Consider the following 13,947-nt stretch of genomic DNA (forward strand, 5'->3'; position numbering starts at 1 on the left):
TTTTTTTTTTTTTTTTTTTTTTTTTGGTGTTTAGGGAGCCATAAGGGCAAGAGGTGAGAATCGATCTTTAACTGATTCGCAAGAATGAACAACACATCTTTCAGAAAAGGTGACCAACAGTAAGGTATTCATGATGGCACTTGTGTGATTGTGTTATCCCTGTTATGTACAATATAGTGTCTAATGATGAATGAGATGGGTGCCAAGTATTGAACTATTGATCACTTAAATTTCATTTTTTTTATGCAGAACACCATGAAAACAATGACATAAAACGACTAAAAACTGTATTTGTAGGGTACGTACAAATGTACAATATGCTAGTATGAATATGCTACATTCTTCTGTAACATTCTGTAACAAGAAGCTATGTTCTGTTTAGGATTATATGTATATACGTATGCCAAGCAATTTCAGCTTCTCAACTCGAAATACTACATTAGTGAGGCAGCAGAAGCTAAAAGGTGAAGTCCAGGTGAATCATTAACGTCAAAAATGATACATTCAGCTCTGCTGATGAATACCAAATCTCCTAGCTCTCGGAGGTTGAATCGCAGCATGATCTGCTCGGATGGGTCAGTAACAAGGCACAGAAGAAGCCCTGCTGCTATGAACGATGCCTTCTTTAAAGACTCACGATGATGCAATCGTAACCAAGCCTGATGCACCATATTTGGTGCCATTCCCCTAATTCCATTAACCTGCAATCAAAATCCCCTAACAAATTAGTACTGAAATTCTTTTCTAGGCTTCTGCAGACATAATCGGAATCCACTTTTAGCTGTTTGAGTGCACCTTTCCATACATCATCTGCCAATCTCTTTTTCCTACTGAGACGGTAAAAACCTTGTCCGATATTTCCAGTGAACCTGGTACATGTGTTAAGAAAGAAAGAAACAAACAAGTTAAGAGTTCCGGCCTGTACTTAACTACTGAAGTAGTGATTCAGTAGTGATTGAGGACAAAGGAAATAAAATGAGAAGCAAGCTCGTACCTATTCTAGGTTTTTCGATATCCTGAAATGCTTGAATTATGTCCCTGAAGTGTTCACTTAGTATGACAGCCTCACAGGCGAAAGTAATGTTGGGAAATTTCTCGAAGCTAGCATCCATTTCGAGTAAATCCACAGCAAAGTGTCTAGGAGAAGCATTTCCTAAAATAAATCATCAAAAGTTCAACATACATATCTGAACTTGCTGATAGAAAAACTAACATTTGATTACTGACTTAGGGAATGAAGAGCATGAACAAATGTCAGGATATGTGTACCACAAAAGATTAGTTGTTTTTGAGTGACAATCTGCTACTAACCAAACTCCGTTTAGCTAATGAACTATCAATCTCGATTACCCCAAGCCTATCAATATCCGCCTACAATAATTTTCGCAACATCTTGTATAAATTTGAGTCTGTCACAAACTTCAATCGAAATTTAAGGAAAATTTGTAGGGAAATATCTTTCATAATTCATTTTGCAAATAAATGCCTTGTATGAACATTTTTTTTAACTCCGTATTTTTTTGGGGGGTTGCACTATAAAATGGATTTCGTCAACATTTTGTTTGTGGCCCACGTCCAACAATTTCAATTTTCAAACCTAATCAGTTACACCCAACTTACCCCAAATAAAACACAATTTAAGAACCCTAAATCAATGTTTGTTAATTTATCCCCAAATTAAACCCTAATTTGGAATTGGAGGGTAATTGCAAAATTAGTTAGTGAAAATTTCATACAAATCAGGTGAAATTTTCTAAATTGAAACCACAAATGATTCATAAAATATTCCAACTTCTTAATTTACCCCCAAATTGAGAACCCTAATACTCCGTATCAAGCTTGATTAATTATCCCCAAAGTAATACCCTAATTTCAAATTAAAGAGTAAGTGAATTTTTGCAGTAAATTACATGTAATTAGGATTTAAACTAGGCATATTAAAACGGCAAATAATTATATTCTTCATTAAAACTAAAGGATCATTAATAAACATTCAGTTTCTGATACAGATTATAGAAATTCAATAATGAAATTTTTACTGTTTTTTTTTTTAATAGCATGTAATTTTTACTGTATAATCTATTTTCACAACCATTTAAAACCCTTTTTTTCTCCTAATAATCAGACTTTAAATCAATGACCAAAAACATTAATGTCATACAATACCCACCAATAAACTTCCATTAAAATCTTACAGAAATATTAAAAAAAAAAAAAAAAAAAAAAAAGGACATCTCAATTAACAAGAACTACTTACCAAACATGAAATTGAGATGAGAACAGCCATGAAGATAAAGAAGGGTGACAATATCATTAGCAGAAGCATCAACAAGATTATGGAGAATACAATTCAAGTCAATCATCTTGTTGATCACAGCCTTTTTGAATTCAAAGTTGATCAAACCAGAGGACTTGAACCAAAGATGTCCTGCAACCCCAGTTTTCGTGTTTCGAACCGTGATCTCCAAACCATTCTCCACAACTTCAATCAATCCCAATCCCTTTGGATTAAAATTGGCATCGGTTAGAGACTCTAACGCCTGTTTCAGTTTACTTGCTGGCCGAACACCAAAGCGAAAACTCGTAACTGGTGTTTCTTGGGAAGATTGAGTTTGATCATCATGTATTGCAGGTTCTTGAATTGGGGTTGTGGGTTCTTTAGATGATTGAATTGGGTTTTCGACGTTGGCGGTTTCGAGATCATTGAGAGATTTAATGGTGGTGGAGAGGGAAAGGTTTTTGATTGAGGTTTGGTTTTTATCTAGAGTTACGGTCATGGCGGGAAGAGTGTAGAGAGAGGAAAGAGATCAACAGAATTTCAAAGGTTTCTGATTTCTGTAATTACTGTCACTGTAGTTTTACAGAGTTGTTTAAGCTTTTATAAGAAAGGTTCTTTAGCATAGAACAGCCGCAAGTTAGTCGTAAATTAGAGTATTAGGGATATATTAGGGGCACACATGATAGTTGAGTCGTAAAATTGAGGTATAAATCTTCTTTAAATGATACTCGCTCTGTCTCTAAATTAAAAGTCTATTTCTCTTTTTTATTATGTGAATAATAAATGCCAAAAGAGGCTTTGTATTAAGAGACGGAGGGAGTACGGAGTATAAATTTATTTAGAATAATTGCTTCTATAAGAATATATAGTATGAGATGAATTTGTCAAAAATCTGTTCAAAGCCTTTAAACAAAAGAAATTAAGACGAATGCTAAGATAGAATGAAAATAAGGACAATTATGTTATGTTTTGTTTTGTTTTCACTTATTTCAAAAAGGCCATTCAAATTTAATTTACATATAAAATAAGATAAGCATTCCATAGAATTTTTTATTTTTGACAAATGACACAAAGACAATGATATAGCTCATCATCCTAATATTGTACTCCATATTCCGTATTCCGTATCTATCTACAAATATACTTTATCATCGTAAATTGTGATTATGACATGAAAATTTTATGTAGCGCTTACTCCGTATTTAAGATGATCGTGTATGGAGCTCTTAATACCTTTCCTAAACAAACTCCTTCAAATGTACTCATACAATCATACTCCTCTAATCTTTTAACTGCTACACTTTTAATGAACCATTAATTTCTCTAATCCATAATAGGGGCAGAAAATCTTGCGTGAACCTGATCCACAATAATATTATTGTAGGCCTAAGTTTTATATACACATAACTGACATTATATAGAATATAGTGACCCTTAATTTTAATATAGTAACTTTATTTTTAACATAGTAATCTTTTTCTTAAAAATTGTGTAACCTTTAATGTTATTGTGTAACCTCTATTTTAATATAGTGACTTTTTTTATTAATAAAATAATCATATTGTATCTAATGTTGGTGGTCCACAATAAATTAGTGTGAACCAAATCCATTTAAAAATTTGTAGCACGCCACTATGTGTTTATATTTAACTTAACATTAGAGGAATAGAGGTGTTAAAAACTAATTTAATCGACCCCATCCTCGACCCCCAAAAAACTTTGATTCACATCTAGAAAGCAAACGGAAAAACACGTCATTTCTAAATCCAAACTCCAACCCACACTCTCCCACAAATTTCCAGCTTCCACTCATAATCTCACACTCTCACTCCATTGACTTCATCAATCTGTAAGTCTCCCACCATGGCCGATCAACCCACCACCACCCAACCTCTCAAATTCGTCACCGGCGCCGATCCCAACGGCTGCACCCTCAAAGACGCCCTCGTCTCCCACCTCCGCTCCCTCAACTACCAAGTCGAAGACCTAGGCGTCGGCCCATACTACTCCATCGGCGAGCAAATCGGCCGGAAAGTCGCCGCCGGCGGCGACACCACCCGTGGCCTCGTCGCTTGCGGCACCGGCGTTGGTGTCCAGATCTTCGCCAACAAAATCCCCGGAGTTTACGCCGCCGCTTGTCTCACCGCCGACGAAGCCAAGAACACCCGCTCCATCAACAACGCTAATGTCCTCGCTGTATCCGGCATGTCAACTCCACCCGATACCGCCATCGAAATCGTTGACACCTTCATTAACACCCCTTTTAAGTCCCCCTGCCCTGCTTCCGGCAACAAGGAATGGGACCCTGAAGTGGAGGACTTCCTCAATAAATCTGTTCAAGAGATGGCGAAGATTGGAAAGTCGGAACCCGAATCAGAAGGGGAGTGTGCCATTTGCTGCCTGGCGAAGAACGGGGAGTTTGTGCCAGTGGAGATAATGCCTGGTGGGATGATGAAGATAGTGAGGGAAAGTCCGACTGCCGCGATTATTCGGTTTAAGGCGGGGAGTGTGGAGCCTGCTCATCATCATAGCTTCGGGCATGATTTGTTTGTGATGAAAGGGAAGAAGATTGTGTGGAATTTGAGTAAGAAGGAGAAGTATGATCTGAGTGATGGAGATTATTTGTATACACCTGCTGGGGATATTCATAGGGTTAAGTATTTGGAGGATACAGAGTTTTTTCTTAAGTGGGATGGTCCTTGGGATATTGTTTTGGATGAGGATCTTGAGTCTGCTAAAGCTGCTATTGCTAAGGAGGATTCCTGATGTCGAAATTGGAAAGCGAGTAGCTGAGTAATGTGCCTGGTTGTGAGTTTGTAACACTGCATTTTCATGTATGTTGAGTTGCTGATGTTGTGGTTATGATTCTGTATCATCTTATACTTTTTTTTAAATAGAACATAGGCTTGTTATATTGTTGTTATATGTTACATTCTGGATGTTTTATGTGTCATAATGTTATGCTTGTGATATGATGATCTCCGGGATGGGGGTATCAAATTATCAATGCTCTGAACTATGCAGATGATTTGAAAGTTAACAACTAGTAGATTTACTTGAAGCAATTTCCAGATTATATTACACATTTTGAGCATACATGACTACATGTTCATCGTATAAATACATATACATGAGGGACTACCGCCAGAGTATTACAAGTATTACAATTCATGAAGGTGATAAAAAATTAAGGAGCTAAGAACTATGTGCATTAATCATACGAGACTTAACTGAGAGGGGGAAGTTATAGTAGGTTCTAGAGATTCTGTGGCAGGGAGTTTCTCCCTTAATGCAAACAGATCTTCTCCAGCGTCACATATGTAAGCAGCTGCCTGCCTGCCTGACAGAGTTGCGCCCTCCATACTATCTATGTAATCCTGTCAAAAGGGCCAGTTCCGAAGTTAAGTATTCTATCGTTTCAGGAATTTTTTTAACAGGTAATTCATGGTAGGATTTTTTGAAACAGGTAATTCCAAAGTAAAGTATTATATCCTGTCAAAATTGTTGCAACAAGTAGAAAACAGTACTCATGCATTTATGAATAAAATCAGAAAATCAACATCAATTACCTGCTTTGTGTATGACCCAGCAAGGAAGAAGTTGTTAACAGGAGTCTTTTGATCAGGTCTAAACGGATCTTTTCCGGGACCCTCGCGGTATAAAGACTGCCCAATTTTGACAACAGATGACCAAGTGACATCCAAGCCTCGAGAAGATGGAAATAATTTCAAAACCTGGCATGGCAAGCAAACAGAAGACTCTCAGGTCATGTGTTTCCATGCGTAACAAATATCAATCACTATGTAAGCAAAAAGGTCAAGTCCCGTTAAAAAAAAAAGGTCAAGTCACTAGTCAGCAGCTTAAATTTTACACTGATAGCCTCTGAAGAGTAATTACAGGCTTGTAGCTAAATAAAACAAACTTATAAGCCGGGTGTACAATAAATTTGTACATAAGTTGTGAAGTTACCCTAAAATGATTAAAAGCTACTACGTATTACCTATTATCTTTATTGATAAAGACGCTTTCTTTAAAAGTTTAGAACCAAATCCATAAAACTTATCCTTGTAAAACTTATCCCATGACTATTTACATTTAATTATATTAGGTTTGAAGCTAACCCTCAAAGCAGGTTAAAAGTTATCTAAAATTGGTTAGAAGTTACCCTAAAACTATTCAATGTACATTAATATTACACAAAAGTTACCCACAAGAATTTGCAAATGACAAAGATCATACAACTGATAGTACACTGAATTTAATTTCCCACAGCAGTCGTGATAAAGCTTATGACAAGGCAAAGATAACAGTACATTGCTGGAGTTTACTCACCTGCTCTGAAACTCTTCTTATAATTTCTTCATTTAATAATGGCATGTAAGGATCTCCTGGTGTAAGAACACACCTGCCCCCAAAACATAATTTGTGAGTATAAAGGTGCAGATCAGATCATATTTCCACAGCTATAGATAGTGTATAGCATTATTTCAAAAGAGAAGTTTCCTTGCTGGAGGAGTGACCCTTGCCCTGCAATATAGTAATCTTCTGGTGATGTCAAAGCCAGGTCTGCAAAACATGAAAAATCTGCATCCGGTGTGTACAGGAGATTGTCCAGTCCTGTTGCTTGCTTCAGTTGCCTGAAATGTCCATCATAGAAATTTTGATAATGAAATGAATCACCAATGTCATAAAGTCACGACTTTATATGAAGTATTAAACTAATTCAGAATCTGAATTTGATGTTCATTTCTCTAGTATATGTAAGGAAAGATTCTAGCATGAGATAGTTTTATTTTATTAGATGGAATACGTTACTTCTTTTCAAAACAATAACCGCCCATAACTCTCACATATATCAAATAGGTCACTTGTGTCTTATAGTACATGGGTTTCATACAAAAACCACTCATATGTGTCACGAACTCACAAGTCACATGTGATGGTTGTTGAGGTGAAGACATTACTTGTTTATTCCAGAAAAGCTCGAGTATGATTTTATGAGATTCTGGTTTCATTTATATTCTTACTGTGATTTATAAAAACTCCCCTATATTTCCAGACCCAGTTAGACCATCACCTAGATTGTTGTAGATCCCGCAATTCTGTGACCCATCCATTGTATCTAAGTTGCACAGTGACAACAGGCACTCCAACAAGCTCATAGATATTGTTGAATAATTCCATATCTCTCCACTCTGCTGGCAACAATTTTTTTATTCCAGGAACGTCACAAGCTGCCACGCAAATACAGGATTTGCATCAAAATCTAAGTCAAATCTCAAATGTAAAGCACAATGCACAGTAAAAGGGTGCAAGGGATTACCTGCAACATAAGCGTCAGCCCTCACTGTTTTCTTATTTGTGGCCTGAGATTGATGAACATGACAATTACACCTAATATTAAACAAAGGTGCAAGCAACTCTTCAAAAAGAAACAGTAATAAATTACTAGACAAAAGAACCGGTTGATTTTAAGAAGCAATAGTTTAATGCTCCCCAACAGCTAACAACATATGATACAGAACACTTTCCTCAAAACCCCATTGGAGTCAAGAATTGGAAGCTCACCTGCAGTCTGAGACAGTGAGACCCACTATCCCATCCACACCTTTCCCTTTCTCTCTCCACCCTAATACCTTTCTCTTCCCCTCCCAAGTCTCCAGGCCACAATTGAGGTCTTAATAATGACACATCTGCGTTCTAGCTAGCCTCAGTACATAGAGGATGATTCGTATATGGTGGTTAAGTAGCCAAAATTTATATGATCATGACAGTATGACACATTGACTTGCAGAGAGGACAGCATTAAATGCATAATTCAGAGCACAAGGCCGCACCTAATTGGATGCAGGAAAACAGAGTAACAGACCCAACCTACACGAGGATCCAAAACTGATGACATAATAATTATTTTTTATACGAGGAAACTAACCTTGGACATGGCCAATCCTGTCACATATGTCTCTCCATTTGGGGATCGATCATAAAGAATTTTTCTGCATCCCCACCTTAAATGAAACCTGTCATGGTGGCGATGGGAATTCAAATATGTAGTTGTTAGCAAATTCATCAAAAGACCAGAAATCAACTAATGAAATGGAACTTCACGGATACACACCTTCCTCCTTTCTCTTCAATATACTTTCTAATCGGTCCGCTCAGATAAACATCAGGAGAGCCCTTGAGCATGCGTAGCAATGAAGCCTCTGTCTTTGTGGCAAACAATGAGAATATAGTGAGCATACAACGCGCACTGATATTATCACAATCAATAAACCCTAGAGCATAGGCAACAGGATCCCACATTCTCTGAATGCTTGCACGTGTTCCACCTTTTGATAAAAACCATTCTGAGAAGCTTATCTGCATATTGGAATATAGATTGATGTTTAGATATTAAAATAACAATCAAAAGAATTTGCATTTGAGCAAAGGATAACAGACAAAAGAATTTGCTAATGGGCAAGGCACAACACCAAATAATAGGAAAAAGTATAACATCAAAATAATCTGGTATGAAAAGCTGATACGGGTCTTTGATGAAAAAAATTTGCAGCAGAAGATAACACTACATGCTTACAGAATCTAAATTCCGTATATCCTGCATTGCACCATCTGGATCCACAAGGGCACGTACAACTGGACTCAGTGCAAGAGCCAATGCATTTCTGGCTTTGTCATAAGTCTGTAAATATTTCAAGTGCATGATTAAGTCATACTCAAAACTTAGAAAGGATACAATCTGGGTGAATCGAATTATTGACCCCATCCCATAATGTTAACCATTAAGAGAACAAGGCTCTTGTAGAAAGTGAAATAGAACTAGAATTATCGTTATTGCAGTAGTTACCTGAAGCTGATTTGTTGCCAAAAATGCTCGTATTCCATGTATTGGAGCTCCAACAGGAAACCGGAAGTCAAGCTCTGTCAAATTAATCAAGTCAAACATCAAAACTTATATTGTATTTACATCTTGCTGTATCATTCTACTATTATATCCAAAGAGACCTCGGCTCCATCTGAGCCATAGGATATAATCGTGGTTGCAATCCAATAATAGTTGCAGTATGTTGCAGAAGCAGCATCTCAGGGAGTAGTATGTCACATTTCACAGGCATCATTACGTGAATAGACAAATTGGAAGATTTTCCACAATGTCTTAAGAGCAAATACTATGTATCTAAATACCATATATACATAAAGATTTAGCTTTTCACAAGTACTCATAACGTGACCCAATAGACATTTATATTATGGTTTCCCTTTAAATTCTTCATAAAATTAATGGTTACTGATTAGTAAAACCATGTGTCAAACTTGAGACGTCTCACATAAGATTTACTGATCTCATCACCAAGATAGCTGACAGTTTGTTACCATATTGAACATTACAGTATCATTTTAAAGCATGTAATTGAACTAAATTTTGATTATCTACATGTTGAAAAAGCTATAGATAAAGGCCTCTACATACAGGATCATTCTTGATTTGATTTCATTAACCTGAGCAAAATAATCTTAGAGATATGTTTATTGAATTTAAAGGGACAGAAAACAAAGTATAAAGAACACATACCACCAATTTCACCTCCTTTGTTCACAAAGGTATGAGTATGATCCTTGACCAGAAGATTTTTTTCTGCGCCTACCTAGTAGGAAATAAAAAATGAAAAACACTAAGTCAATGCTAGCAAAAGCAGCAAAGTTATAGACAACCAATTACATTTATTTCTTAGTTTTAAAGGGTGCAAGGTGAAGGCGCGCCTTTTGTAGGTGAGGCGCACTTTATTTATATAATAAGAAATTTTAATTTCGATTAAATAGGTAACAAAAATTATGAATTCTAAGAAAAAGGTGAAAGGGCCATGTGATCAATTGCTAGGGTTCTTCAAATATAATTGGGTAATATGGGGTTTGGGGTTTCTCTCTCATCTAGTATTAAAGTAAATCTGACTTATGTAAAGTCATGTGGTATTTATTTTAAATATGATCTTACACATCGACTATTGACACCTTACAACATAAGGCGCAAGCGGCCTAGAAAAAAGTGTATAGGCACACCCCTTTTGTAGGTCTTTGCGCCTCGCAGAGCTAAGGTGCTAGCTCTTGCGACTGATTGAGCCTTGCACTTAGGCACACCTTTAAAACTAAGAATTATTTTCATTTTCTGTTGGGGTTTTCGTCTCAGACATCATAAAACAGTGTCATAATGTAGCGATAACTAAATGAACCCAGTCAAGACCAAATTGTAGAAAGTTATTACTACCAAAGATAGATTTTTGTCTAGAACAAAGTGTTCTCGAAGGAGAACATTAGCCATAAAATCAGAAAGCATCTTATGTTTATTGTCATATAGAGGAATGTTTATGATTTCCAAAGGAAGAAATGTACGAACAGCTGACCAGCTATGCCAGCTCAGCAACAAGTACTCCGTAAAAAAGAATAAACAGACAAAATCAAGTATGACGATATTATAACATCAGAACAAGATGTTCACCTTTTTCAGCAATCTGAACAGGTTGTTATAGCACCCAAAGAAGACATGCAGTCCCATTTCGATGTGGTTTCCCTTTTTGTCAACAAAAGAGCCCACCTTTCCACCAATAAAAGGCCTTGATTCATATATATCCACCTATGAAGAACAAATGTACATTAAATTAAATGAGAATTGTTGAAGAGTCCACAAAGATTTCTTCACTTCCTATAGAATCTTTTGATGATAACCCTCATATAAAAGGCGCTGCTCAAGTTAATTGACTTATCTTCTTACAAATAGCCCCATATGTTCCTCATAATATAGAAGGATATGCTGATGAGAGGTATGAGTAGAGATATAAAAAGATGATCTTAGGCTCCCAATCATTAAATGTGACAAACTCCCAGTTATTAAATGATCTAAAGATCCCAATTATATAAAGGACAATGTTAAATGCAGACATAGCATTAATCACCATATTCAGTTAATAGGTGAATCTTCAAACTTTTTGTCCCCCGGAACTGGTTGGGAACTCTAGCATACAAGAAAAAAGTTGGTGCTGAATACCTCATGCCCTTGATCCAAAAGCTCAACTGCAGTGGACATGCCAGCAAGTCCTGATCCAATAATTGCCACCTTAAGCTTTGGGCCCTTGTATCGTTCAGGTTCTGGGGGAAACAACCCCTTTGGAGCTGCCAATAAGATCATTCCAAGGTAGATTTAAAAAACAATCAACTACAAAAAGTAAATAACTTTCAAACTAGCTAATCAATTCTCAATATCTAGCAAATTTTACAGAGTTGGTGATGTTTTATTGGAGTAACATGGAGGAATAGATAGTTACATACACAAACACAATAAGAATACTGAAAGGGGCATGATGATGACATGCCTGAAATATAGAGGTGGATTTAGCTTGGAGTCTAGGTATCACTCTCGATATTGTTATATTTGAAATCAGCATCTATCTCTACTTAACAGTCTAAACCACAAACCATAATTTCAAAAATCCAACATCTTCGAGCTCATGACAATCAGGTTCATTGTAAAACTACATCTAGATCACATCTTTTACTTAATTCATGTATTATTAAATTGAGAGCACAATCGATCTCATTAATGTGCTCAGAGTTTATACATCTAAAGATTATTCAAATGTCTCCCACTCAACTAAGAAAAACCAGGAAAACTTCTCCTTACGTACGATACACCTCAGACAGGAACCTAAATGAATACACAAAGCAAAAAAGTACTGCTACTCGCCTACTCCCAGTTTAGTTTTGAGACACTACATTAGAACAAGATAACCTAAATCTAAAATACATCAGATACTGTTCATTGATACAAGATAGTCTCATGAAGTTACCAAAGCTCAATCACATAATCCTTAAATCAAGTGTGTAGGTGTGCACGCGCAATACTAATTACTCGAGTAGTTGAATTTGACATCTCTTGATAAACTTAGCAAAACATTAATTTTAAAATTAAAAAATTATACTTCTAGATAACAGCATAGCCAGCTTCGACCATCTTTCTGCCTAAAATAATCTAGGAAGTAACAAAAATTCTGATACAAGGATAATTTTGGTTTTTCCAGATTTCGGTTTTTTCCAAATGCATGCTAATATCCAGAATGAAATTATAATACAGCATTCATTAAATATATCAGCTCCAAATCATTATAATACAGCATTCATTACATAAATCAAAAACTAGGCAAAGCAGATGAAATTCACTCAATCTATATCAAAATAAAACACAATTTGAAGCTAAATTCATTGAATAAATAGCACGCTAACATATCAATCATGCAAAAGATTTAACCAAATAATTCAAACAATTCGCAGTAAATAAAATACGAAATCATTTTACAAACACACAAACAACTAAGCTCAGAAATACGCAATTCGTCAATACTTGAGATAAAAGTAATCAAATCAGACCATTAGTACTCATATCGGAAACATCGGAGTCCAAGGAGCAGCGAATGCGCCAACACTGGCGAAGATTAAGCTGAGGAACCGAATTCCGTTTGCGAATTACGGCGGAATTCGCCGGAAAACAGAGAGTAGACGCCATTAGAGAAGATAGAGGAGAGAGAAATTAGTGTAAAATGGAGGTTTGTTAGGCGGAGGAATCAGCCATGAAAGAGAGTGTGTTGGGGAGGAGAGAGAAAATTAGAGTTTGGGTGTAATGGGTTTGGTTATCTCTTGAGTGGGGGAGGCGAAGTGGAGAGGAGGAATTACCTGAAATGGAAGTTTTGTCATGGTGTATCTAAATTCAATGTCATTCAGTTTAACTGAGTATGTATTTTATTACTTCTTCCGTTTTTATTTACTTGCAACACGCCAAGACAATCTTGTGACAAGTGCTTAAAATAATTTTTATACATGATACATAACCCTACTCTAATCCTTATGTTAAATTTTATTTTGATGAATCCGCTCGTTTACCTTCAATGATCATCTTCTTAAATTACGTGTCTAGAAGGTGTGTTGTAAGTAAGAAGAAGTAATGCAGTATATTAAGACAAGAGATAAAGGAAAATTAATTAAATGAACTCCATGAGATTTGATTCATATATTGAAAGAATCTAAGGTGGTGAACAAATGAACAATATTACTATTCTACTAAAGATGGGCACGGGCCGTGCCGGTACACGGGCGGCACGAGCCCGGCACGACTCCGGCACGGCACGGCGGCCTACTTGTGGGCCGTGGGCCGTGCCATGAACAAAAAATTGAAATCCGGCACGGGCACGGCGGGCGGCACGCCGTCACAACCCATGCCCAAATAAAACTTATTTAATTAAGTTTATTTATATAAACTTATTTAATTAATAAATTAAATAAGTTTATTTATATAAACTTATTAAATTAAGTTTATTTATATTAACTTATTTAATTAAGTTTATAAATAAACTTAATTAAATAAGTTACAAATTACGGGTTGGCCCGCAGCCCGGCACGGCACGGCACGATGCCCACCTTTATATTCTACACTTTAACTTACAAATTATAAGCTGAATTGAATTGGTTCATAATACTCCATTCATATTTAAATAAATGAAGTGTTTTCCTTGTGTACGTATGTTAATGCAATACTTTTATTGACAATATATGTAATTATCAATAAGTAAAATTTATAACAATTGAATTTTGATAAACTATTTATTGGGATAATTCCAACGAGT

At 36.1% G+C, this 13,947-nt stretch overlaps 2 protein-coding genes and 1 pseudogene across 2 annotated transcripts; 1 reads left to right on the forward strand and 2 right to left on the reverse strand.

The window, feature by feature from the left end:
* Positions 1-281: 281 nt before the first annotated feature.
* Positions 282-2,828, reverse strand: LOC145576294 (uncharacterized). Its single transcript, XM_081634073.1, has 4 exons — positions 2,258-2,828; positions 995-1,153; positions 796-869; positions 282-701 (listed from the first exon to the last, which is right to left on the reverse strand). The coding sequence occupies exons 1-4, from the start codon at positions 2,775-2,777 to the stop codon at positions 435-437; spliced, it is 1,020 nt and encodes a 339-aa protein (XP_081490199.1). The 5' UTR covers positions 2,778-2,828; the 3' UTR covers positions 282-434.
* A 1,162-nt stretch (positions 2,829-3,990) lies between these two features.
* Positions 3,991-5,250, forward strand: LOC145574584 (DNA damage-repair/toleration protein DRT102 pseudogene; annotated as a pseudogene).
* Positions 5,251-5,303: 53 nt separating this feature from the next.
* LOC145574583 (zeta-carotene desaturase, chloroplastic/chromoplastic-like) lies at positions 5,304-12,992 on the reverse strand. Its single transcript, XM_081632412.1, has 14 exons — positions 12,698-12,992; positions 11,322-11,446; positions 10,776-10,910; positions 9,855-9,927; positions 9,129-9,202; positions 8,859-8,963; positions 8,397-8,641; positions 8,211-8,298; positions 7,602-7,644; positions 7,356-7,512; positions 6,787-6,915; positions 6,611-6,683; positions 5,848-6,012; positions 5,304-5,655 (listed from the first exon to the last, which is right to left on the reverse strand). The coding sequence occupies exons 1-14, from the start codon at positions 12,831-12,833 to the stop codon at positions 5,494-5,496; spliced, it is 1,710 nt and encodes a 569-aa protein (XP_081488538.1). The 5' UTR covers positions 12,834-12,992; the 3' UTR covers positions 5,304-5,493.
* Between the last annotated feature and the right edge of the window lie 955 nt (positions 12,993-13,947).

This window comes from Chenopodium album, chromosome 13 (genome assembly GCF_948465745.1).
Source record: "Chenopodium album chromosome 13, dcCheAlbu1.1, whole genome shotgun sequence".
NCBI lineage: Eukaryota > Viridiplantae > Streptophyta > Magnoliopsida > Caryophyllales > Amaranthaceae > Chenopodium > Chenopodium album.